Source organism: Pan troglodytes, chromosome 6 (genome assembly GCF_028858775.2).
Source record: "Pan troglodytes isolate AG18354 chromosome 6, NHGRI_mPanTro3-v2.0_pri, whole genome shotgun sequence".
NCBI lineage: Eukaryota > Metazoa > Chordata > Mammalia > Primates > Hominidae > Pan > Pan troglodytes.
The window spans coordinates 143100617-143125709 of NC_072404.2; the positions used below are offsets into that span (position 1 = coordinate 143100617).

The following is a 25093-nucleotide window of genomic DNA, read 5'->3' on the forward strand; positions in this document are numbered from 1 at the left end:
TTACATGTGATGTTTATTGTTTGTCTGTCTCCCCCTACTAGAATGTCAGCTCCCCAAGAGCAGAAATTTTTGTCTGCTTTGTTTCACTGAAACATGCCACTTGCCTAGAACAATGCCTGGCACATAGTAGGCACTCAGTAAGTTTGTAGTGAATTAATAACTGAATAAATCAAGGAATAAAATTATAACAATAATCAACCTGGCAGGTCTTTCCGAGAAGAAAAACGGCTTGTTTTGGTGCCATATGACATAAATTTTTGAGCATATAGACCCTTGGCCTTTTTCATATTTTACCCAGACATTTAAAGTATTTTTCCCCCAGAAGGTATTTCTCATTGGTTTTATTTGGTGGCGACTGTTAGCTATAAGAAGGCCATTACAATGTTTTCATTGAGGAAGAACTTGAATAAAGACTGTTGGCGAGTAAGACAGGTGAGAGAGTTTAACAGTGGTTGGCAGATGAAATGGAAATAGCAAAAAGGAGGTGTAGTGTGTTTCTGTTTGTTTCTTTGTTTTTTTGAGAGAGAGTCTTGCTCTGTCACCCTGGCTGGAGTGCAGTGGCACAACCATGGCTCACTGCAACCTTGACCTCCCAGGCTCAAGCGGTTCTCCTACCTCAGCCTCCCAAGTAGCTGGGACTACTGATGTGCACCACCACACCCAGCTACTTTTTTTGATTTTTAGTAGAGATGAGGTCTTGCTGTGTTGTCCAGGCTGGTTTTGAACTTCTAAGTTCAAGCAGCCCTCTCGCCTCGTCCTCCCAAAGTGCTGAGATTACAAGCTTGAGCCATTGCACCCAGCCTGTAGTGTGTTTTGAATGATTTCAGTTTCTGTGAGTGGTAGGAGGGAAACTAGTTCTTCCCTAGTAGAAATAGTTCTCTTACTTCCATAACTGTGTACAGTCAGTCTTTTCTTACCTTTCCACCAAGGCAATAGCCAAATGAGGGGAAGAGATTTTCAGAAGAAGGGTGCACACATGCCAATCCTCTCCTCCTGGAGGAGTAGGAATAGCAGTACCTGCCACAGTGAATCTATTTCTTTTGCTTAGGAAGTTGAATTGGTGACAGCTGCTTGAATTCATATATTCAATGGTATAAAAGATGTAGAGAGCCTGTAGAGTAAAAATCATCTCTGTAACATTGATTCAAGCATTAACTGAATGGCATTTTTGGTGCAACAATGCAAGGAAGTTCTGACAGCAGCCTTTAGCATTCAGGGAGAGGAGAGGGCATACAAAGGAGTTTTGCACAATTACTGTGTACAAGTTGCTTGCCAAAGCCATTAATGGGGCCAGGATAATAGTTGTAGATCCATTGTCCCCGGGGATCCGGTTTACTAGGCAGAGGCATTAGAGAGGCAATACCTTTCTGATATTTAGAGATGAGGGGCTCTTCTCATCAGTCCCTCTGTTCTTGAGCTTCTCAGTTTGATTTGTCAGGCTTGAGAAACAAAGATGGTTTCCTAGGCTAGGTCAATGCTTGCTTATCAGAGTTCACCTTCGTCAGAGAGGATGAGTTTTCTTGTAAATAGGCCTTAGCTTTTATGACTGGGCTTTACCAAGAGGTCCCCTGGGAATGCGTTATTACTTTTTTTGTGTGTGAAAACTTGACCAAAATTGAGCAGCAAGCACTAGAAACAGATGTTCTGGTTTGTGTGCTGTATGTAGTTTGGCTGTCCTCAGCCTCATTTGGAATTTGTGCTTGAATGATTTCAAGTGCAGGTATTCTGCACTATGCTCTTCTTGCTGTGTGTTTTGTTTCTACCACTTGTGAGAAAGAATTGAATATAAATGAGTCAGGAAGCTCTCCTTTTCTTCTTTGGCCCTTCTTATTCAGGAACTTCAAGCAGCCTCTACTCTAGTATACCTGTTCTTTCCTGGCTTTGTTTGGTTTGAGAGCTTATCTTTTGGAATGTCAGTTCCCTGGGATAATGCCTAGGACATGAATTCTCAGGATAGGGTGTTAGCACGGTTATTTGGCTAGAAGTTTTAGGGTTTAATTGCTGATAACAGGATAAAAATGAAAAGCGTGCCTGTAACTGGATTAGGAAGACAGTCTTTTTGTGTGTGTGTGCCATGGTATATAACCAGGGATTAAAGTGACTTAGGCCAGGGTCTGTGTGCTTAAGGTGTTGGGGATATTGAGACATTATCAGAGTACTAATTTAATGTATAATTAAATATTGTATATTGGAATGTACAATTAAATATTGTATATTGGAATGTACAATTAAATATTGTATATTGGAATGTACAATATTGTTTGATAGAATTTCCATAAAAAGTTAGTATGGATAAATGAATTGTGATATATTCGTACAAAATCCTTGGTCAGGGTAATGGTGGGGTTTGAGAGAAGGGGCTGCAAGTAGAGAGGGGCACATGGATTCCAAGGTTCTGGCAATGTGCAGTATTTCAGTTCTTAACTTGGGTGGTGGTTGCTCAGATGTTTTACTTTTCTTATTCTTTAATTTGTACATGTGGGTTTAAATTCATTTGTGTATTTATATCAATATTTAACACTTGAAAGCGTTAGTTAAGGTAGAGAGGTGGGGAGCAATGCACTCTAAGTGAAAGGAGCAGCTTCCTTTCATTCTCCTTTTTCTCTTCCTTTGATTCAACTTCCTCACAAGGATTATTCCTTTACTGAGAACTCCATGGTCTTGTCTGAACAGTGTTCTGTGTTGACAGAACCCTCCAACCTTCTCACTACTAACCTTTCGAAGCTATTTTTTATGAAGCATGGAATTGAGAGTCTTTCAGATCTAGTGAAGCCAGGGCATGAGCCCCCACCTGTTTGTTGTATTGTGAGTCTCTTCGCCAAGACAATTTGAATAGCTTGGGTCGTTTTTCCCTTATGTGTCTTCTTCCCTTCTTTCACTTGAAATCCTTTCTTCTTCTCCCCTGCAAATACTTTAAGGTTAATGCCAGTGAGCTTTAGAGCTCTTTTCACAGTTGCAAGTGGGTTCTATGCCTGGCATCTTTGATTAGAGAGATGAAAGGAGCCACTGATTGCACTTGGGAGCCTTAAGGTGCTTATTAGATTCGTATGTTTTAATCATGTAGGGCATGGGTTTTCTAGATTACTTCTGTATTTCTCTCTTGTACTGTCCACAAGGGACACTCTAGGTATTGCATCCACCTTAGCCTTGGGCATGCTCATTTCCTCCCAGGGGTGTGTAGGGACTTCCCTCAGCTTCTCCTTTTTTTCTTTTTTTGTTTGAGACAGAGTTTCACTTTTGTTGCCCAGACTGGAATGCAATGGCGCGATCTTGGCTCACTGCAACCTCCGCCTCCCGGGTTCAAACGATTCTCCTGCCTCAGCCTCCTAAGTAGCAGGAACTACAGGCATGTGCCACCACACCTAGCTAATTTTGTATTTTTAGTAGATACAGGGTTTCTCCATGTTGGTCAGGCTGGTCTCGAACTCTTGACCTCAGGTGATCCACCCGCCTTGGCCTCCCAAAGTGCTGGGATTACAGGTGTAAGCCACTGTGCATGGCCACAGCTTCCCCTTTTCTTAAGCCTTTCATTGTTCGCTTCAATCTGAGAATGGAAAGTGTTGATGGAGATATTAATTCTTAATAATTGGAAAGAATGCAAGGGGTGGCACTTGCTAGGATGAAATTATAGAGGTCATTAATCTGTATGTCTCACATGCCTTTTTACCCCAGTCTGTTTATTCTATGACTTTTCTATTGTTGGATTTCTGGGTCAGTCATTTCAGAATTTGACCCCAGGCTTTATGTAGGTATTTCTCTTATAAAATTAAAAACAATCCTGTTTATTTAGTCATTCAACAGATGACTTTGCATGCCTTTGAAGTGCAAATGCTATTTGAAATGTTGGGGATACGGTGGTACACAACCTGCATTATGGTGATACGGCCTCTGGACCATTCATTTTCTCTTTCTTCCCCCTACGTAGGTCCTCTCAGGGTGCGCCATCATTGTCCGAGGTCAGCCTCGTGGTGGGCCTCCTCCTGAGCGGCAGATCAACCTCAGCAACATCCGTGCTGGAAATCTTGCTCGCCGGGCAGCCGCCACACAACCTGATGCAAAGGATACCCCTGATGAGGTAGGTGTTTCCTGAGGCCATCGTGAGCCTGTGGACCTAGGTAATAGCCCACTGTCTTCTGTCGCTGATGCCATTTTGATGTACTCTTTCTTTGTATTTTGAGTATTTTTATATCATAGAACTGCTGATTCTGGATGTGCCCACAAGCAGCTTGTATCTGTTGTTTATATGTTTACTACCTTTAGTGGCAGTTGAAGTCTTAGAGCTTTTTCTTGTACCTTTTCCCATAGACTTAGATTTGTCGTGTTTTCACTACTACTTTTCTTGGAATAGGTTAGGAACATTTCCTGGGTAGCCTTAAGCATTTGAAATCACCATTGGTTATGGCAGAGCTCTTTTATTAATTTATTTTTGAATTCTTCATTCATTTACATTGTTCAAAATGCGGAAGGATATATAGTGAAAAATCGAGTACTTCCCCTGAGACACCTGAGGTTACTAGGGTCTTGTGTCTCCTTCCAGAGATAGTTAAAACCTGTATGATCAGACACTCTCATTTTCATAAATGGTAGCATGCTATAAATGCTAGGCCCATATTTTATTATTTTATTAAAGATTGTTTTTCTTTAAGGTTCAGAGGGTACATTTGCATGTTTGTTACATGGGTATATTGTGTAATGTTGAGGATTGGGCTTCTAGTGTATCCATCACCAAAATATTGAACATTGTATCCAATAGATAATCTTTTAATTCTCACCCCCCTCACTCCTTCTCCCCTTTTGGAGTCCCCAGTGTCTATTATTTCTATCTTTATGTCCATGTGTACCCATTGTTTAGTTCCCACTTATAAAAGTTAGAACATGTGATATTTGATTGTCTGCTTCTGAGTTAGTTCACTTAGGATGCTGGCCTCTAGCTCCATCCATGTTGCTGCAAAGGACGTGATTTCAGTCTTTTTTATGGCTGCCCATACTTTATTACTGATTTTTTTTGTTTTGTTTTGAGACAAGGTCTCTGTTGCCCGGGCTGGAGTGCAGTGGTATAATCATGGCTCACTGTAGTCTCAACCTCCCAGGCTCAAGTGATCTTCCCACCTCAGCCTCCTGGGAGTAGCTGGGACTACAGGCACGTGCTATCATACCTGGCTAATTTTTATTTTTATTTTTTTTAGTAGAAAGGAGGTCTCACTAGTTTGCCCAGCCTTGAGTTCCTGAATTCAAGCAATCTTTCTGCCTTGCCCTAAAGTACTGGGATTACAGGTGTGAGCCACTGCCCCTGGCCTATTCCAGATTCTTAATCTGGGATCCATGCACCTCTGAAGGCATATATAAATCCCATGAAATTGCAAAATGTTGTGTAAATGTGAATTGTTTTAGAGAGGGAGTTTTAAAAGTCAGTTTCTTAAGGGAACTTATGGCTCAAAAGTAGTTAAGAACCATTGTTTTATGGTTATTTGAGAACCTTCTGTGCCTAATGGTGATTTGAGAACCTTCTGTGCCTATGTCCCATCGTCTCCTCCATCCTTCCCTCACACCCCTCAGCCTCTAATGCCCAGCCCCCTTGCTTTTGTGGTTTGCCTTGGACCCCTTAAGTTTCTGCTCTTTGGGCAGCTGCTATGCGTGCCAATTTGGCATTGTTTAGTCTTTTTGGCTTCTACATTTTGAAACATTGGTGCTTTGCTGTCCTTTAGCAGTGCTTTGGCTGTCAGAAATGAAATTTCTGGGCTGGCCATGGTGGCTCATACCTGTAATCCAAGCACTTTGGGAGGCTGAGTGGGGATGATTGCTTGAGCCCAGGACTTCAATACCAGTCCTGACAACTGACAACATAGCAAGATCCCATCTCAAAAAAAAAAAAAAGAAAAAATTAGCCAGGCATGGTGGTGCATGCCTGTAGTCTCAACTACTTGGGAGGTGGAGGTGGAAGGATCACTTGAACCTGGGAGTTCAAGGCTGCAGTGCATCATGATTGTGCCACTACACTGCAGCCTGGGTGACAGTGTAAGACCCTGTCTAAAAAAAAATAATAAAAAAAAAAAGCAAAATTTCTGGATTCTAATTATTTGTTCTTTGCCCCAACTTGATGATGTTGGGCAGGTTGGTACCTCAGCTTTTGTGTGCTATTCCCTGCCAGGGAGGTAAAGAAGAAAAAGCAAGAGTTTATGTGGAACTTTTATTAATATTTAAGTAAAGCATTTAGTTTTTAAAATTATAATAAAGGACATTTTATTTTAATTAAGAAGTTAGTGAAGCAATGGTATAGATAATAGAGATAGAGAAAAACTCCCATAATTCTACTACCAACAGCAATCAGACTAAATAGATTAAAATAAATTTAAGTAGATTAAAATCAGTTCTTTTTCACTGGTCCTCCATCAGGGACCACACATATTGAGAATATTAGCATATACCTCAGGGTCGTTTAATGAAGATTAAACAAGATAACATGAAGTGCTTAGTGCATGCTTATAAAATAATAAATGTTAGTTGTGGTAATCACTACTACTGCTTGCTAATTTCTCTTACTACAGATACTCCTAGTACTGTTAGATCAACCACTGAAGATTAAATATCTTTCAGCATTTTTCACATTTTGGGCATTAACAAATGGGTGAACCAACATTTTGAATAGTTTCTTTTCCTATTGTGTAACAGCTTGATTGCTTCCAAATGAAGAGTGTTGACCCTTCTTGGAGCTGACCAAGTTCATTTGCCCAGAAGGAAGAAGTAGTGTAGCCTCTAAGAAAGAAGGATTGGATTTTAATTTCCTGTTTTGTGGATGAGAATCTTGGGCAGAGAAATACAAGGCCAGTTGGAACTTGTTCTAAAATATCATAACTATATCCCATGTTAACAGGGCGGTGAAATCTTACCAGAACTATCCTAGGTGAAAGGATACTGTGTAATCTGATCCTAGCATTCTGGTGTAGTTCCATATATTTATACAGTCTAGTGCTTTTTGCCTCTCCCAGACTAACTCAGTCTCACTGTTTCTCCTGGTAACTCTTCAAAGATCCCTGTGAGATGAAATATTTGATAGCTGCAGATTTCATCTTTTCCTAGCCCACAGTCATCATTTCTCCTTCCTAATAATCCAATGTCTCCTCACCCTGCTGTGATTTGGTTTTCCTCCTACTGTACCCTCAAAGCTGCATCGACACAAGTTATCAGTAATGCCAATTGATTGAAAAACCTGATTTCCCTGCTCTCATTTTGACTCCCCCACCCCCCACCCCAACGCTGACATCCAGGCCTTTAACAAGGCCTAGGGATTCTGCCTCCTTAAAACCTCTCTTATCCATACTTGACATTTGATTAATACTGCTATTCTTTGTTCATCTCTGATAGAGTAATTAGATGTTGAAATAATAGTCTCTTTGCCCGCATTCTCCTTCCCTCTAATCCTTTCTCCATATGCTCTCAGATTTTTTTGAAACATAATTTTATTTTTTCCCAGACTCTTCAGTGGTTCCTCATATTCCAAGACACTTTAGTGATTCCTCATTACCTCTGTGACAAATCTAAATGCCTTAGCCTGGGTTACAAGCGCATTTGTGATATGACTTTTAGACTTCTCTTACTGAAACCCCTCTGGGATGCCAAGCCCATGCTGAAGAACTTAAGTCTTCTTACAGGCTGGGGTCCTGCCTTCTGCCCTCAGCTCATGCAGCCCCCTCCATCAGTAGTTCCTTCGCCACCTCTGTGGCTGGTGAGCACCTGCTGTCTTTTAAGATTCAGCCACTTAAGAAATCACACCTGACATTTCCTTTCATCATCCCATCTTGGTGCTGTCATAGCATTCACAACATTTCATTGCATGTTTACACGTTTATATATCTTTCTCTACTGGATTGCAAGCTCCAAAGAAGAGAGCCTTTCTCTCATCTCTGTGTCTTTGTGCCTAGTCAGTACCTGACACAATACAGGTAAGCAGTGAATAAACATTTAAGTGAATAATGAGGAAAAGAACCTGAGCGTCTCCGTTTTAGGGGTTGAAAGATTGTGCAATGTGGCACTACACTTTCTCTCTGGCTTTCTATTTCTTTGGAGCATGTTTAGCTTTTTCACATTCAGGAATAATCAAGGACCTTATTGCTCATTTGCATCCCTTTGTATCACTGTCCCAAATATCTTCACATGATTATTCTTTGCCTTCCGTCATGATATCGTCTTTCAAAGAAACTCAGCTGTCTCTTAAGTCCTGTGGCAATGAAAGCAGCCCCACTGTATGCCCCCAGCCATCTCTTCACTGTTCCAAGCTAATCCCCAGCGTTGCCTAGCTACTCCAGGCAGCTTAGATACTGCATTGATGGGCACTGTGGGAATTATATATTTATTTCCCACAGAATTATTGAGCTCCTGCTGCGGGTAAAGTTGTTTATGTTTTCATGAGAAATATAGAAATGAGTGTCACAACCACTAAAGAACTTATTCATTTAACTAAACACCACCCATTCCCCAAAACCTATTGAAATAAAAAAAAAATTAAGAAATACTATCTTTAAAAAATAATAAAAGTGGCTGGGCGCAGTGGCTTATGCCTGTAATGCCAGCACTTTGGGAGGCTGAGGCGGGCGGATCATGAGGTCAGGAGTTCGAGACCAGCCTGGCCAACATGGTGAAACCTTGTCTCTACTAAAAATACAAAAAAAATTAACCGGGCGTGGTGGCGTGTGCGTGTAGTCCCGGCTACTCGGGAGGCTGAGGCAGGAGAATTGCTTGAACCCGGGAAGCGGAGGTTGCAGTGAACCAAGATTATGCCACTGCATTCCAGCCTGGCGACAGAGCGAGACTCCATCTCAAAAATAAATAAATAATTAAATAAAACAAACTAAAGGAAGGTAAAAAATAAAAAAATAAATATTTTGCTATTTTTGTTTGTTTGTTTTTAGATGGAGCCTCGCTTTGTCGCCCGGGCTGGAGTGCAGTGGCGCGATCTCGGCTCACTGCAACCTCCACCTCACAGGTTCTAGCAATTCTCCTGTCTCAGCTTCCCAAGTAGCTGGGATTGCAGGCGTGCGCCAACATGCCTGGCTAATTTTTTTTTTTTTTTTTGTATTTTTAGTAGAGATGGAGTTTCACCATGTTGGCCAGGCTGGTCTTGAACACCTGACCTCAGGTGACCTGCCAAGAGTCTTGGCCTCCCAAAGTGTTGGGATTACAGCCGTGAGCCTCCCAAAGTGCTGGGATTACAGGCCCGGCCATATTTTGCTATTATTTTAAAAAAGAAATGAATGTCACAATCCTGCATTCATTGGAGCTGTTGAGGACTGGGGTAGCTGGGGAAAGACGGCAGAGCAGGATTATCAGTTACATATCCAGATGGCACGGTGGGGTGGTTGGAAGAGAAAGAGGGACAAAAAGTATTGAATGTTGGGCCATTTACATAGTAACTAGTTAAGGTTTTACATTCTGGGGTTTCATCTTGTCCTGGTAGTTTTAAGAGTCTATCTGGTCAAAGAGAAGATTAGAATTAAAAGCTCAGTTTCATTGTGGTAGATATGACAACCTTGCTTGGGTCTGGAAGTGCTGAGCAGGCTGCCAGATTGCCTGCAGTTGGGCATTCTAAAGGAAAGAGTAATTTTGAGTCTCAACTACTTAAAAGCCACTTGCTTCTTAGATGGGACTCTGGGGCATCATTTGAATAGACCACAGTTATTCTTCCTGTTAGACCATTCTGGCCCTTATTTGAATAAATGCTTTGAGCAAATTTCCTTATTTGAGCAAACTTCTGTTAGGATAGACTTCTCCATCAGATAGTCCTCTGCCTGGCTGTCCTTTGTGTGGACACATGGGTAACACTGGCCTCACTTCCACAAGGGTTCTGTCCCAGAGCACTCTCTTGCCCTCAGAGGAGTGATGTGGTCAGTTGCTTTCCTCTATAGCTCTTTGAGTCTCTTGATTGCCTCTCTTCTTAACTAATATCTTGTCCAGTTATTGAATTTGCCCAACTCTGGATGGAACACACTTGAGAAGGCTTATTTAGGAAAGGAAGATTGCAGAAACTAGGTTATTTTTTCTTACATGATTAGGCATATGTCCTTTGCAAGACCTCCAGTGTGGTTTTCTCTTATTGACCGGTAACTAACCAGCTGGAAAACATGAGGTCCTAAGGGGAAGATGTTTCTTCAGCGAGCCTTAAAAGTTTTTTAGAAAAGTTCTGCCTGGTTGGTAGAAATTGGAGGTTTCCCTGCAGGGGCTAGTTATTTTCCTGTGAACTGACCTTTTGTAAAAGTGTTTTCACCAAAGTCTTGGCCTCTTTTAGGAGCACTGGTCTTATCAGAGCTTTTCCAAGTATTTAGGAAAGCTCTATGTTACTGAATTTTAAATATTAATACTCAGGACTACATCTTAAACTTATCTGTAGCTGTGTATGTTTTTAGAGTAAGTTGATCCCTAAGGTAATAAAAATTTGGGACGCTTTGTTCATTGGTTCAGTGCTGTTTCTGTGATGTGGTTGATAATTGGGATCATTTGTCAATCATCAGACTCTTTGGTGACTGGTATCTGATTTTATTTTTGGAGATTGGGGTGGGGGGTAGAAATGAGACATAAAATCAAGGTGAACTCGATATTGTCATTGAGTGAATTGGGTTGGCCTCTGCTTTGAAGAGAGGGCATGATGTGAGCAAGTATCTGTTCATTTTTGCATCTTTAAGAACCCTTACTGAGGATCAGTTCTCTAGAACCTCATAATTTATGTTATGTAACAGTACTGTTTTTATGAATACCAGCCCAACAGTTTGGTGGACCTGCCACCTTTTGATTGGTTTCTGGTTTCTTAGAAGTCATATGGATATTTTTCTTCTAGAAAAACTTGTTGGGTGACTTCATGGAATAATTAGCATGGACCAAAAAGGTTAACAGAGGCTTCCTTTCAGGCCATCAGTTTACTCTTTTGCCTTTACTGTGTGTAGCATGAGTTCTGTGGTTTGAAGAGATTATAATAGACAATGTATGCATATTGTATATCACTTTTCCCTTTTATACTTCACATTTTTTTCAGCATGTGAGCTCCTACTAATCATACGCTCCTTGAACACCTACCCCATCCCTCCCCATTTTGGTACTAAGGGAACTTGGGACATTAAACCAGGTCCAGACTATAAGTTCAAGTGCCAGTGGCCACTGTGCCAATGGCTTCAGAGGAGAATCTCCGTTTGTCTGAACCATCCCAGGAGTGATAGGATGGGGAGGGGCAAAACCACCCCTTTGTGTATTATCTTGAGATGACATGGAGACTCTGCTTCTACTGTGTGGATGTGTAGCTCAGTCCTCGTGTCTGTGCATGGAACGGTGAGAGGAAAGAATCACCATTGTCAAGGTGATCCTTTGTCAGGGGCTGTTACTGGTGTCCTCCCAAGGATGTTGGGACCTGTAAAGGCTTCAGACTAGAGCAGAAGTAGAAGAAGAGCCATTTTGGGGGATATCTTCTTACTATTGCTGATCTTTAAAGAGGGGAGTGGAGATGACTTAAATAAGGCTCACTTGAGCAGGGGATTCACTCTGAAATAAGAACACTAGAATCATGTCCCTCCTCCAACAATGGCTTTAACTGGTTTCAGGCTAGTTTAATAGGCAGTGAAACTGTTTTAGAAACTGGAAAGAGGCGGAGAAATGGAGGTGGTAGTTGTTATTTATGACTTCCCTCTGCCTAGGTGGGTTCCTGGAGCCTGGACTTCCCATTTGAAGGAGTGGGCTGATATATATACAGCATTTAGAGCAGTGGCTGGCACATGGTATGTGCTATAAAAGCACTGGCAAATGTTATTCACAAAGTAAGCTATAACTCTGAACAGACAGTGATAGGGAAAAAGTCCTGCTGCCAGTGTCTGGAAAACTCTGAGGCCTGTTTTTAGTGTCTGTGTTAGTTAAACCAACTGCTGGACCCTCCTTTTTTTATGAGCCCCCTAAGTGTGCGATCTGCATTGTGTGCATTTCATTTTTATATTCTCAAGGTCCAGCGCAGGGCCAGGACCATGGTAGGTACTCAGACATTTACTGAAGGAATGAAGTTGCTTGAATGCTGATTGGCATCTGAAACTAGGCAGTTCTCATGTGACATATTTGTTTTGTCTTTCAGCCCTGGGCATTTCCAGCTCGAGAGTTCCTTCGAAAGAAGCTGATTGGGAAGGAAGTCTGTTTCACGATAGAAAACAAGACTCCCCAGGGGCGAGAGTATGGCATGATCTACCTTGGAAAAGGTGAGCTGCAGGGAGAGGACTCATTTCTCTCAAGTCTAAAGTTCCGTTAAAGATCAGTTTTCTTGTGGTGGAAGGCCAGTGTGGGTTCTGGTGGAGGAAGCTCTAGGACAGTTGGCTGAAGGCATAAATGCAAATGCTTTGGGCCCTGAGCACATGGAATATATGTGTACAGAGGCATGCCCCCGGTGTTCCTGTTCCTTGTGTACCCCTTTTCCTGCTTTCCTGACTTGGTTTAGGTGCATGTAGTATAGAGTTGCATTCTTCCTCATGTTTAGGCCATTCACTCATGGAACTCAATGGCTCTGTGCTTCTAGGTCAGAATGCTAATTGAATTTCTATAGATTTCCTTTTGCATCTTCTATTTCTTTTATCTATCTTGTGGCTTTTCTTCTCTTGGGAACTCTTTTGGAAAGGAAGATTTGTTGAGGGCCTGTGGTTTTTTGCAGCCTACATGTTTTGTAATGGAATGGAAGGAGCACAGATGTCGGGGTTGCATAGATGTAGGTTAGAATTCTGATTTCCTACCATGTGCCCTTACTTAACCCTTAACCTCTGTAAGCCCTAGTTTCTTCATTTGTAAGTTATTGAGAGAGTTGAAAGAGATAGTATAGGCCAGGCACCGTGGCTCACACCTGTAATCCCAGCACTTTGGGAGTGTGAGGCAGGAGGATCTCTTAAGCACAAGAGTTCGAGACCAGCCTGGGGCAACATGGTAAAACCCCGTTTCTATGGAAAAATTAGCCAGGCGTGGTGGCGCACGCCTGTAGTCGTAGCTACTCGGGAGGCTGAGGTGGGAGAATCACCTGAGTCTGGGAGGTCAAGTCTGTGGTGAGCCATGATCATGCCATTGCACTCTAGCCTGAGTGACTGAGTGAGATCCTGGTCAAAAAACAAAAAAATAGTATATGTAAAGCACCTCACTCTGGATATTTGTGTGTGTGCATATTGTATAGCTGGGCCAGATGGTTCATGGGATATTAGATGTTCTGGGCTTTTTGGATTAGGTAGTAAGAGAATAAGATTGAGGAATGGAGTTGGAACAGAAATAGGATGTTGAAAGAGGAATTGGTAGGATGTTCTCCAGAAAGCAGCCAGATGAACATGAAGTTATGTTCATTGAACTATTTGTGGAGCAGAATTTTTTTTAAGTTTCCTATGATTCTTTGATTAAAAACCTTTCAGATAGCTCATGTAACGGAGTTGATTTGGATAATCTATTTGAGTTGGATAGTCAGTGCTAGCAATAAGCAAGCAGGGTAGAATGACAGTGCTAACAGTATTCTGCTAAGACTCTGTTTTTAATGATAGAGGTCTCAGAAAAATGAGTTGAGAATGACCTTCGAGGCATCTTGTTCGATTTCCTACCTAGTAGAGAAATACCTCTTTTTAGTCTCCCAGAAAACGGCTACCTGCTTCTTATTTGAATGAGAAATTCTAGAAACCTAAGGCCTCTTTTCAAAAAGGGAAATAAGTTTGCTTTTTACCCGTAATTCTTATAATATAGTAAGAAACAAAACGCTTAAAGATAATTATTGAGTGGTTACTGGTTAGAAAGAATGTAAGAGGAAAAGAAGTGTACTATCTTCAAAATGCAATTGTTAAGGATTTCATTACCTAAAAAATTTCAATTCCATAACAGCTGATCAGTCTTCTGTTACCCCACAAGAGACCTTACCGGACCACAGATAATTGTGGGCACAGATATTTCTATATGTAGAGCACCCCTAAGAATTCATTTTAATACCCTTGGTCTTCAACCAAAATGGCCAAATTGTTTATTTTAAGAGAAGCTGATATTTTAAATTATCTGTAGAGTTGTTTTTTAAAAGTTTACTTTTTAAACTGACTCACATTACAAACTGGATATAATTTAATTTAGTATGTTAACACATTAGTGTTTAGAATAAGAACTGGCACACAGTAGGTGATCAATAAATATGTACTTAAAGAATGGTTGGAATTACCTATAATCTTTCAATTTTAAAGATAAAGAAGTAGTTTAATGTTTAATATTTTCACTAAGGTATTTTAACTAACTCTTAATGCCAATTCTATTATAATGAAAGAAAACAGTGGCTTAGATAATTAGCATTTGTGTTTATTTTATTGCTACCCACTTTTTTTTATGATGGGAGAGAATGGTAAAATTTGAGACTTTGTGGTTAACCTAGAACTTATTAAAGAGATGATTCGTTTTCTGGCTTTTGAAGACAATGTAATCACTCACCTGCTCTGAATACCGTCTCCAGATGTGACTTGGTCAAATTCAGAATTTGATAAGTAAGGAGCAAGAATAAGATCCTTGGCCTACAAATTCCTGTTTCACTTTCCTATCATCCACATTTCGTTGCCTCCGTTGAGGGTTCACCCCAGGGGAAGATACTTTTCTCTTTTTTGCAGGCGCATTCAGAACTCACTTTTTAGAAGTGGGCCATTTCAGCATGCTATGTGCCAAGAAAATGTCTGACTTATCGGGTGTGCTGTTGATCAGCCCATTTTATGGTCACTCACCTTGTTTGTACCTGGGCTTCGTTCTTTCCACCCCCAGATCTCCTGGCACTTCACTGCTCAATTTTCCCTTAATCGTTGAGTCCTTCCTTTTGACTTTTCACTCTTTGGGATTCCTGTTGCTTGGAAGAACCAATGCAAAATTTACTAATGTGTCTTTGGCTGGCCTCAGCAGTAACCTCAACAGAAAGGGTCAGGTGATCCACACTCACCCTCAGAACCTGAACCTTCTTTGTATAAACTTCTCAGTTCAACTTTTCTTGGTAGGAAAAGAGGCTTAAGATTTGCCCCTGCAGAAATTTGGGCATGATAATGGCGAGGCAATTAGGTTGGGCTTGTGGGGCGGTGTATGTACCTGTTACTGCTTGCAGAGGTCGATGTGTAGTGTGCCGAATGTAAATCTTACCGAATTTTATTATTTGCTGACATTACCTATCAGTTAGACTGCTGTGTTTCAGATTATCTTGGAGCTTGTTCTCTGCCATATTAAAGATTTTTATGTGATTATTCCCTCATAGATGTCTTCCTTTATGGTTTTGGCCGACAAGCAGAGATTTAAGAGAAAACACTGAGCCTGAAAGCTTTTTCAATAGCCTCGAACTACAATTAATATTTCAAGTGCCTGGGTAGAACCTAATCAGATTGGATTTTATGTTTAACTTTATTTTTCTTGCTAGGTCTGATGGCTGCTTTGTGAGAGATGAGAAATCTAGCCAGTGTTCTCTCAGTATATGAGAGCAAGAGAAAGTCTTTGTCAAATGGTGTAGCTTGTCTTGGTGTCCTCTTGGAGCAGAGAATAGGACATCCCTGAGAGGAATTGGACTTTCTGGCATAACGTGTGATAGCCAGCCCTAAATGAATCCGTCTCTCTGATCGTACACGGTGAAGGGACTAACTTTTTCTAATTCTTGCCATGCGCTTGGCACTGTGCTTGGTGATTTACACACATTACTATTTAATTCTCACAAGAACCCATCAAGGCAAGTGCTCTCCCCACTTTAGAGTTGAGTAAATTAAGATGCTGGGAGAGCTTGTCGAAGCTATTAAGCAGCTGGATTTGTGTTCAGCTCCAGGCTTCTATTCCTCCAGTCACCACTTTATACTCTCTTGAGCTGCCAGCTGTGTGTGTCTTGCTTTCTTGTCCGTCTCCCATGGTTCCTGAGATTGCGTTTGGCCTGGAAGATACACTAGAAAATTAAAAACAAAGTCCTGAGAAGAAGATTGATAGAACTTTGGGTCCTAGAGACTAGATATTATGGGAAAAGAGGTTTTCTGAAAAACCCAATGCTACATTGCTGCTGTGTCCATTTCTCTGGCAGCATTATTCTCCTTGAGGAGCTAAGTGTGAAAGTGGTCCCATTTGGGCTCTGTTGCTGTTGGAGGCAGGTTTGAATGTTGTTTTTAAATCCCCCCTTTTCCTCCTCAGATACCAATGGGGAAAACATTGCAGAATCACTGGTTGCAGAGGGCTTAGCCACCCGGAGAGAAGGCATGAGAGCTAATAAGTAAGTATTCATTACTCCGCTGTCTCTCTGACAGCAGTAAATTGGCTTTGCTGCATTTTTCATTCTTGCCCCCAGACATGGGTAACTGCAGGGGCTTTCACACCTTCGCGGACATTCTTGCCCAGGTATGGATTATTCTGAGCTAGGAAGTCACTCAGCATTCATTAATGGTGTTTGAGGTATATGACTCTTTTAAACACAGGCTTTGAGACTAGGCAATTCTATTCTTCATATTCATAAGAGTCAACAAGTCTTAGACTAGATATTCAGTTCCAGAGTATTTATCTGTCTGTCTAGCCAGTCCCAAATATTTATTGAGCACTTACTATGTGCCAGGCAGTTTTCTAGGCACTGAGAATATAGTGTGAATAGACTTAGCTTCTGCTGACATTTTAATGGGGAGACAGGCAGTAAACAAGTAGATATACAGTCAGTGCAAGGAATAAGTACAGTCAAAATTAAGGGGGTGAATAAATAGAATACAAAGCAAAATCTGTTATTTAGAATCTGGAGAAACTGACAAGGCCTCACTTGTTCTGTTTTCAGAGTCAGGAAAAATTTATATCTCTTCAAAGTCTTTCAAGTCTGTGTTGTTTATGTATCTGTAGTTGCTTAATAGGTAAAATGTATTTGTTTAGCCAATGGCAATGTGAACCTGTTAGAAAGGGGTTGTGTGTATGTCAGGTTTATAGTATGTATATCATGTTCAAGTTCACTAGTGTTGGCTGTCAGTAGGATGGATTGCAGCTGGCTTTCATTAACACTTTAGTCTCTGAAAAGTGCTACATCTGTAATTTGGAGGCTATAATAATGCTGTTTTATATCATTAAGTCCCTGCTGTCTTATATGACTGTCATAGCTGTAGGAAAGGCTTTAGAGAAACATTTGCATGAGGTATACCAATGATGAGGATGAGCAAAGGCAAAAATGCGCCTTTTGCATTCTTTCTACCTTCACAGACATAGGGGCCAGGTCTTTCACCATAGACTTGTGTGGTCCTTTCTGACTGCAAGGAGACATTTGCTGGACTCTATAATTGGGGTGTGCCAGTGGGAATTTGTTGAATTAAGATACTTGTTTTGGTGGTGTTTTTGGACGTATGCCAAATTTGTATCTTAAGGACAATTACTGGCTTGATTACCATTTCAGTATTTTTGGGGAATTCAGTTTGCAATTGGAATGAATAATAAAAAAATCTCACAGCAGGACTGGACCATCTCAACAAATAAATCTCCCTTGGAGTACCGGTCCTTTTTCCTCCAAAATTGTTTTGACTTCAAGTCACTTTTTCCCAGTTTTGTGTTTGGTTCAATCTCTTACACTACATTTCTTCATCTAATTTTGACTGTGAATTTGGATCCCTGAGGGTGTGGTTGCCTTTTGGGGTAGGGAAGAGAGGTGAAGACTTCTGGCTTGAGAAATTGGTAGGTCATCCTTGCTTAGGAATCCCTCCTGCTGAAGATGAGAAGAGATTCAGTTTATGCATACAGCCGTTGATGGCACCGAGTGTCTGAGATTATGCAAAAGCCATGCAGTTCCATGCTGCCTTTAGCTCAGATATAACAGAGAAAGAGGAGCCATTTCTAGCCTTTTTTTAAAAACTTGATTTGATTTGTCTACTGATATTTTGGCTGCTCTAGTACATAATTTGGTTTCTTGCCTGATGAAGGAGGAGGCTTCCATTTTCAAGCTGCTTTTGTCTAGCTTGCCTTATTGAATGTGTAAGTAGTTTGGGGGTAACATTATCTGTGATAGCAGTGTTCATTCCACATTCCTCAGCCTTGTTCTGTAAACTGAGAGAGAGAAAGAGTGGTTCTTAGTCGGCTTCTCTGCACTACTGAGCTGTGCCTGGTATTCCAGTTCCTGAATCCGGGATGGTTAAATGAAGCTCTACCACCTGGAGCAACTCTGAGCCACTAACTTGTTCTCTTCTGATCAGTGATGGTGGCAGTACTGAGATGTGTGTTCTTTAGATCGTCTCATTAAATACTCTTACTATTTAACCTTTTGTTTGAAAGGACAAGTTTGGAATCTAGAAATTGCAATCATGGTGATTTTCTGGTTATAGGCTTGGGTCTTAAGCCATAGATCTGAAACAGACCTTTGTTGTCTTCAAGGGGTGAAGATGCTGAAGAAAACCTATATCAGAGAGCCTCATATTTCTGTTTGTGAACTCACTAACCACTCTTGTTTATTTTTTATGTCCCAGTCCTGAGCAGAACCGGCTTTCAGAATGTGAAGAACAAGCAAAGGCAGCCAAGAAAGGGATGTGGAGTGAGGGGAACGGTTCACATACTATCCGGGATCTCAAGTATACCATTGAAAACCCAAGGCACTTTGTGGACTCACACCACCAGAAGCCTGTTAATGGTGAGGCTGGTGGGAACAGACAGATACGACTCAGGGTGATTTCTTTCTGTTTGCACTCTTTGCTTCTTGAGGTTTGTAAAATCTAGTAAGCCTTTCTTATACTTATTTAGTATCCATGGGAAATCCTTAAGGTTAAAACAGCACCTTAGTATTTCAGAAGGGAATTTGGACTCAGTTCATGTAGATCACATCAGATACATTCTGCAGAAGCTAGTCCTGTGCTGTTGCAGGGTAGTAAATTGCTGGTATTTTGCACATTGATTGTGTTCTGTTCTCTAAAAGAAGGCTACTTAAATACCAACCCTAAAACTTAAAGGTAGCAAAATGTATTCTGTATACATCTAAACAGATACGGTCATGCTTCATTGGGGATTGGTTCCAGGACCCTATCCCGCTCTTCCTCCCGGGAATACCAGAATCAAAGATGCTCGAGTCCTTTATATAAAATGGTGCAGTATTTGCCTATAACCCACTCACATCCTCTCATATACTTTAAATCATTGCTAGATTACTTACAATACCTATTATAGTGCCTATACACCACTTCATCTGTGTGGACTCAACATAATACTTGGTGTGTGGCAAATTCATGTTTTGCTTTTTGGAACTTTGTGGAATTTTTCTTTTTTCTGAATATTTTTGACCTGTGGTTGGTTGACTCCATGAATGTGAAACCTATGGATATAGAGGGCTGACTGTATGTGTATTTATATGCTATATAGTTTTTGGCCCGGTTTTGAGACCTTGCTAACTGCAGACTCTGTAAAATAAGATTTTTACCAATCTTAAGTTACTAATTATTTTTTGTTGGGTACCTGGTACTCAGGTGAGAATCCTAGCTTATGGATAACAAACCTTCAGTGTGAGCCATGAGGTCCCAGACAGTTCAGAAGACAGAGAAGCAGGTCTAATCTGCATTCTCCAGGAATCATTTATGCAAGAGTCTGTTATGTAAACTCTCATGATCTGCAAGTGCATCCTTACTTTTCAGAGGGAGGCTTTCTCAGGGTTTTTGGGGAGAGGAAACTGTTAAGTGCAGTTTGATTGGGCAGTGTTTATCCTTGTTAGGATGTTTGCTAAGGACTTAAGCTGTTTATTCTGTCACACAGCTATCATCGAGCATGTGCGGGACGGCAGTGTGGTCAGGGCCCTGCTCCTCCCAGATTACTACCTGGTTACAGTCATGCTGTCAGGCATCAAGGTCAGACCATACTCTTGGCTGCGTGGTGGGTTTAGAGTGTGTGGATGTTCAGTGATGTATTCTTCTACTTGGGGACTTCGGATCTGCTGTTTCTTCCTAATGTGGGCCATTAACATTGACTTTATACTTGTTTTAGTTTAAACTTTGTAGTACGACAGTTCTAATTGGATCAAATTATTTATTTATTTTTTAAAGTATTCTGGGTCTAGAATGGGCTGTGCTTAGGGTTGTTAAGTATGTAAACCTAGAGAAATGGAACAATGAGAGGCTATGAAGTTTGATGAATATGGCTTGCATTAAGCATTAATGTAAAACATTCATTTTGGTTTTTAAAAAATCAGAGATTAAAAGCTGAGCACTGGCAAGTCTTTTTTTGGTAAGGGGCCACTTTTTACTGTAATTAAAATTATTGTCCTCACGATAATGTGAGTTTTATTGTCTACCTTTGCCAAGAAGTCTGAGATGATGATATTTCCAGTCCCTTTTTACCAGTGTGTTTTAAATTAGAAGGACTGATTTAAGACCTTCCTGAGTTTAGCTTTGTGGCATGTGTGTTTTTTGGAAGGCTTAGTGTGGGGCGAGAGTGCCTAGCACTCACATTTAGGCTGCATTACTCACCTACCTTGCCTTTGCTTTAGTGCCCAACTTTTCGACGGGAAGCAGATGGCAGTGAAACTCCAGAGCCTTTTGCTGCAGAAGCCAAATTTTTCACCGAGTCGCGACTGCTTCAGAGAGATGTTCAGATCATTCTGGAGAGCTGCCACAACCAGAACATTCTGGGTACCATCCTTCATCCAGTGAGTGTGTCTGTGCAGACTGGGTGGTGATGGGCTAGGGATGCATTTGGGGTTTGAAGAACAGGGGTTTGCTTCTCTTTCTCTGTATTTAACATCCATTAAGATATTGGCCAGTTGTGGTGGCTCACGCCTGTAATCCCACCACTTTGGGAGGCCAAGGCGGGTGGATCACGAAGTCAGGAGATTGAGACCATCCTGGCCAACATGGTGAAACCCTGTTTCTACTAAAAATACAAAAATTAGCCTGTCGTGGTGGCATGCGCCTATAGTCCCAGCTACTCAGGAGGCTGAGGCAGGAGAACCGCTTGAACCCGGGAGGCGGAGGTTGCAGTGAGCCGAGATTGCACCACTGCACTCCAGCCTGGGCAACAGAGCAAGACTCTGTCTCAAAAAAAAAATTGTGGCAGGATTATTATTAATATCTGCTGATTTTTGAGGCGTTTTCTAGGGAGTTATCATTTGTCTTACAGAATTGGACAATTTTCTCACCTTTAGGAAATTAATCTCAAGTGTTATTGGGTTCATAAGAAGAAGAGGAACTTGATCACATATTTATCTAACTGTTTGGTCCTAGGGGTTGCTACATTCATTAGAAGTAGAACTGAAATTTGTAGAATAGGGTTGATGAGGTCTAGAAGTCAGCTAGCTGAAGTATTGGTAGATCAATGATGAGGAAACTGAGGTATGGAAAAATTATGTTTTGTATTCCAGGCTTTATCCAGCTACCTCCTAACTCTGCTTTTAGCAGGGAGTAGGTTCTTTATGTTCTTATAGTTCCGATTCTTGGATGTTTTACCTTATTGTGCACTTTGATAGTTGGGTTATTCTTAGATGTAAGATGGCCTTCTTTTTAACACCTGAAATTGAATGGATTTTCATTATTTTAACCTGTGTCCAATACAGAGCTAAGCTACTTACTCTTTGGCTAGATAATTCTTCCATGATGGCAGTTGTGGAAGGTTGAAAGGCTTGGTTTGGGGTGTGCCAAGGTCATGTCTGTTTCTTCTGCAGTGCTGTCTGGCTGTGCCCTGCCAGATGGCTCTGTGTTACAGTACAGTGTGAATTTTAATTCACTGGGCAAAATGTAGCTTCCGTTATTCCCTGCTCAGCCTGTTCTTCAGCTCTTATGAAAGGGGGAGGAAGTGCTGATCTTAAGGGAGGGAAGAATAAGGTGTAATCTCTATTAAAGATTAACATCCTCCTCTGCCCACAAGAAGAGCTATTGAAATGTCAATTCCATTCAGTGCCACTAGCATTTATCCTACTCCTATTAAGTGAGTTATTATGGTGGATATTGTTGGGATACGAAGCTAAGGCTATTGAAAGGAGTCTCAGAGTGGCATCTCTCCCATCTTAGGAGTGGTTTCGTAGTGAGAGAAGCTACTCTACTGTAAACAAACAAACAAACAAACAAACTGCAGACTAGTTTGTGACTGTGTTAATTGTGTCAGAAGTCTAGAGAAATGGATTCTTTTGCAACAGAGTCTAATCCGTGCCTGCCTCTCATGTACCTTGTTTTTCAGAATGGCAACATCACAGAGCTCCTCCTGAAGGAAGGTTTCGCACGCTGTGTGGACTGGTCGATTGCAGTTTACACCCGGGGCGCAGAAAAGCTGAGGGCGGCAGAGAGGTAAGGTCTGTCCAAGAGGCCTTCCAGCTGTGGATCTTGTTAAGGATCTTTAGGGAAAGAAATCTGGTGATTTGCTCACACCCCTGTGTGTCAGTGTTCATTTTACTTCAGTAAAGGAGTAGGGCAGTTCCTTATAGAGGAGTGACTTAAATATTGGTCTTCAGGTTCAGTCTAATTGAATGCTGGATGGTAAGGACTTACAGTTTTCACTTAGACATTATTCTTCACTTGATTTGCTTTTTTAATGTTTTCAGGTCATTTTTTTCCCAAGCCCCTTGCTTAAGTTCTGGGTTTTAGACATTTGGAATGTAATAAACTTGAAGCTTATTTGAGAAAGATGAAATTGCTTATTAGCTGCTCCCAAACAGATAGACAAGAGCAGGGGTATGATGGAAAGACAGAGCCTGTAGGTTTTAAACCAGGACCATTCAATATTGTTGTGAGGCCTATGCCCTAACTTATTTAAAAGTGTGTTTCAGTTATAAACGCTAATATAACTCTGAGACGTTATTGGTGTGTTTTTGACTTGTTGGCTATCATTAAAGCAGATATAGGAATAACTTGTTTCTAGAAAACTGCATGTAGAAATTCCAAATATTAGTCGACATTTCAACTGTCAGCATCAAGATGTAGATGTAGATGTAGATGTAGGTGAAGGTGAACTTTCTCCATTTGATGGGGTAGATGGAAGAAAATAAAGCAGGTAGCAACAATAGATGAATGGAAATGATGCTCGGGAAAGTCTGAATCACCACCTTGCATGATACATTTAAGCAAAGACAACACACAGCTGATGACAGTAGTCCACTCTCAAGGCTTGCTGTATGACTTGTTTCAGAATCTTAAAGTTATAATGGTCTTGATAACTACATTTTTGTGACTGAGATATACAGCTAAGAGATGTGCAACGACGTGAATGAATAACTATAGTATTTATTCCATTTCTTAGGTCTTTTTCATCCTTGAGTACCTATAAGCAGAAGTATTTGCAGGTTTTTATAAAAGTAGATATTAATCTAGGCCATTTGATGTGGCACATCTGACATGTGTATTGTCTGATGGAAAAGAACAGTGATTGCTTAGAATTTTTTTATGTTGTTTACAATTAAGTTAGAAAGATATAAAAACCGTATCAAGTACAGTGTTCCAAATACTTCTGATTATTCTACAATGCTCAATTTCTGTTTTTTGGTTCAGAGAATCCTGTTATGTTCATTAGTATTCTAAATTAATTTGATTTTTTTTTTGCATTCTTTAATTTCTTGCCCCCCCACCCCCTTTTTTTTGAGACGGAGTCTTGCTCTGTTGCCAGGCTGGAGTGCAGTGGCATGATCTCCACTTACTGCAACCTCTACCTCCCTGGTTCAAGCGATTCCTCTGTCTCAGCCTCCCCAGTAGCTGGGACTACAGGCGCATGCCACCACACCTGGCTAATTTTTTTTTTGTATTTTAGTGGAGACTGGGTTTCACCACGTTGGCCAGGATGGTCTCGATCTCCTGACCTCGTGATCCGCCTGCCTTGGCCTCCCAAAGTGCTGGGATTACAGGTGTGAGCCACTGTGCCTGGCCCAGTATCTTGCCTTTCTTTCAAGAAAGTGAATGCAATGAAAATAATATCTACATGTTATATGACATCGGTAGAAGATTTTATGGATTTTTTGGGGGAGTGCTCATCATTAAAAAACAAGCTTAGACCAGAGAATGCAAATCCTATTTTGATAATATGTGATTACTTGTCTGCTGTTTTGCATGCTGTATTTGAGCTACTTGAATTGTAGGTAAAATTGCATCCTCTGTATTGAATTACTTCTTGTATTTTACAACTACTACATCCTGCTTTGTGTTTTTCTCATTTTAGTGCTTCTCTAAAACAAAAGATTGCAATACTGTTTTCAGAAATAATAGTTCCTTTTCACTGCACATGTATCCACTTATTTGTAAGTGGTTTAAGACAGCTGTTCATTGATTTTTTTTAATCTTTGCACATATTCCATTTCCTACTCATAGTCTGGCTCAGAAAATATCTACTGGGCATAATACTTCAAAATAAATTTCTGGCTACATAGGTTTTTTTTTTTTTAAACTCTTGTCAGTGAACTTATGAGGATTTTGTTCATTTTCTAATTATTCTATAGATGCACTGTCATGACAGTTTTGTTCTTATATATAGGATTTGGTAGCTGGTAACATTTTTGTAATTCAGATAGAAATTGAGCAGGTCTGTGCTTTTTAAGAAATATGTTTGTTTAGATGTGTGGGTTCTTCCCATTTCTTTGTAGTAGTCACCCAGGAGATAGTAGATAAACCAGAGTTAATAATGAAGGTGGACTTGAACCATCTAGGCTCAAAAAATTGTATGCCTGGACCATAGTCTCCCAGCTGTGGGCTTACATTTTATATATGTATCTTGCATGTTTTCATTTACTCTCGCTCTTTGTTCTGGTTTGATTGGTAGTCTTTCTTCTGGATACATCTATAGGGTAGAGTAGGATGCTGCACCAACTGTGCTCCCATGGTAGTGGTGGATTCCATTTGCTGAGTCTGAATGATCTTGCATCCTTGCTTTGTTGCCAGGTTTGCCAAAGAGCGCAGGCTGAGAATATGGAGAGACTATGTGGCTCCCACAGCTAATTTGGACCAAAAGGACAAGCAGTTTGTTGCCAAGGTGAGTCATTCTCAGCATCTTGATATGCATAGTGGACATTGCCAGGTGAGTAATAATACAAGGATTTGAACAATTAGAAATGCTGAAGCTCTTGAAAATTTCAAGGCAAGCCAGTAGGAGTGTGTGTGTGTGTGTGTGTGTGTGTGTGTGTGTGTTTGTGCGTGTGTGTGTTTATTGTAGGGGGTTTAGAAACCATTAG

The 25093-nt window shown here is 40.8% G+C and overlaps 1 protein-coding gene across 1 annotated transcript in view; it reads left to right on the top strand.

Moving 5' to 3' along the window:
• Nucleotides 1–25093, top strand: part of SND1 (staphylococcal nuclease and tudor domain containing 1) — a 437045-nt gene that overhangs the window by 30845 nt on the left and 381107 nt on the right. Inside the window, exons 2-9 of the mRNA XM_527879.8 lie at nt 3926–4075; nt 12098–12218; nt 16153–16231; nt 18441–18601; nt 19711–19802; nt 20441–20599; nt 22123–22229; nt 24804–24894. Of these exons, the coding sequence (XP_527879.3) occupies nt 3926–4075; nt 12098–12218; nt 16153–16231; nt 18441–18601; nt 19711–19802; nt 20441–20599; nt 22123–22229; nt 24804–24894 (960 nt within the window). The remainder of the gene's footprint in view (nt 1–3925; nt 4076–12097; nt 12219–16152; nt 16232–18440; nt 18602–19710; nt 19803–20440; nt 20600–22122; nt 22230–24803; nt 24895–25093) is intronic.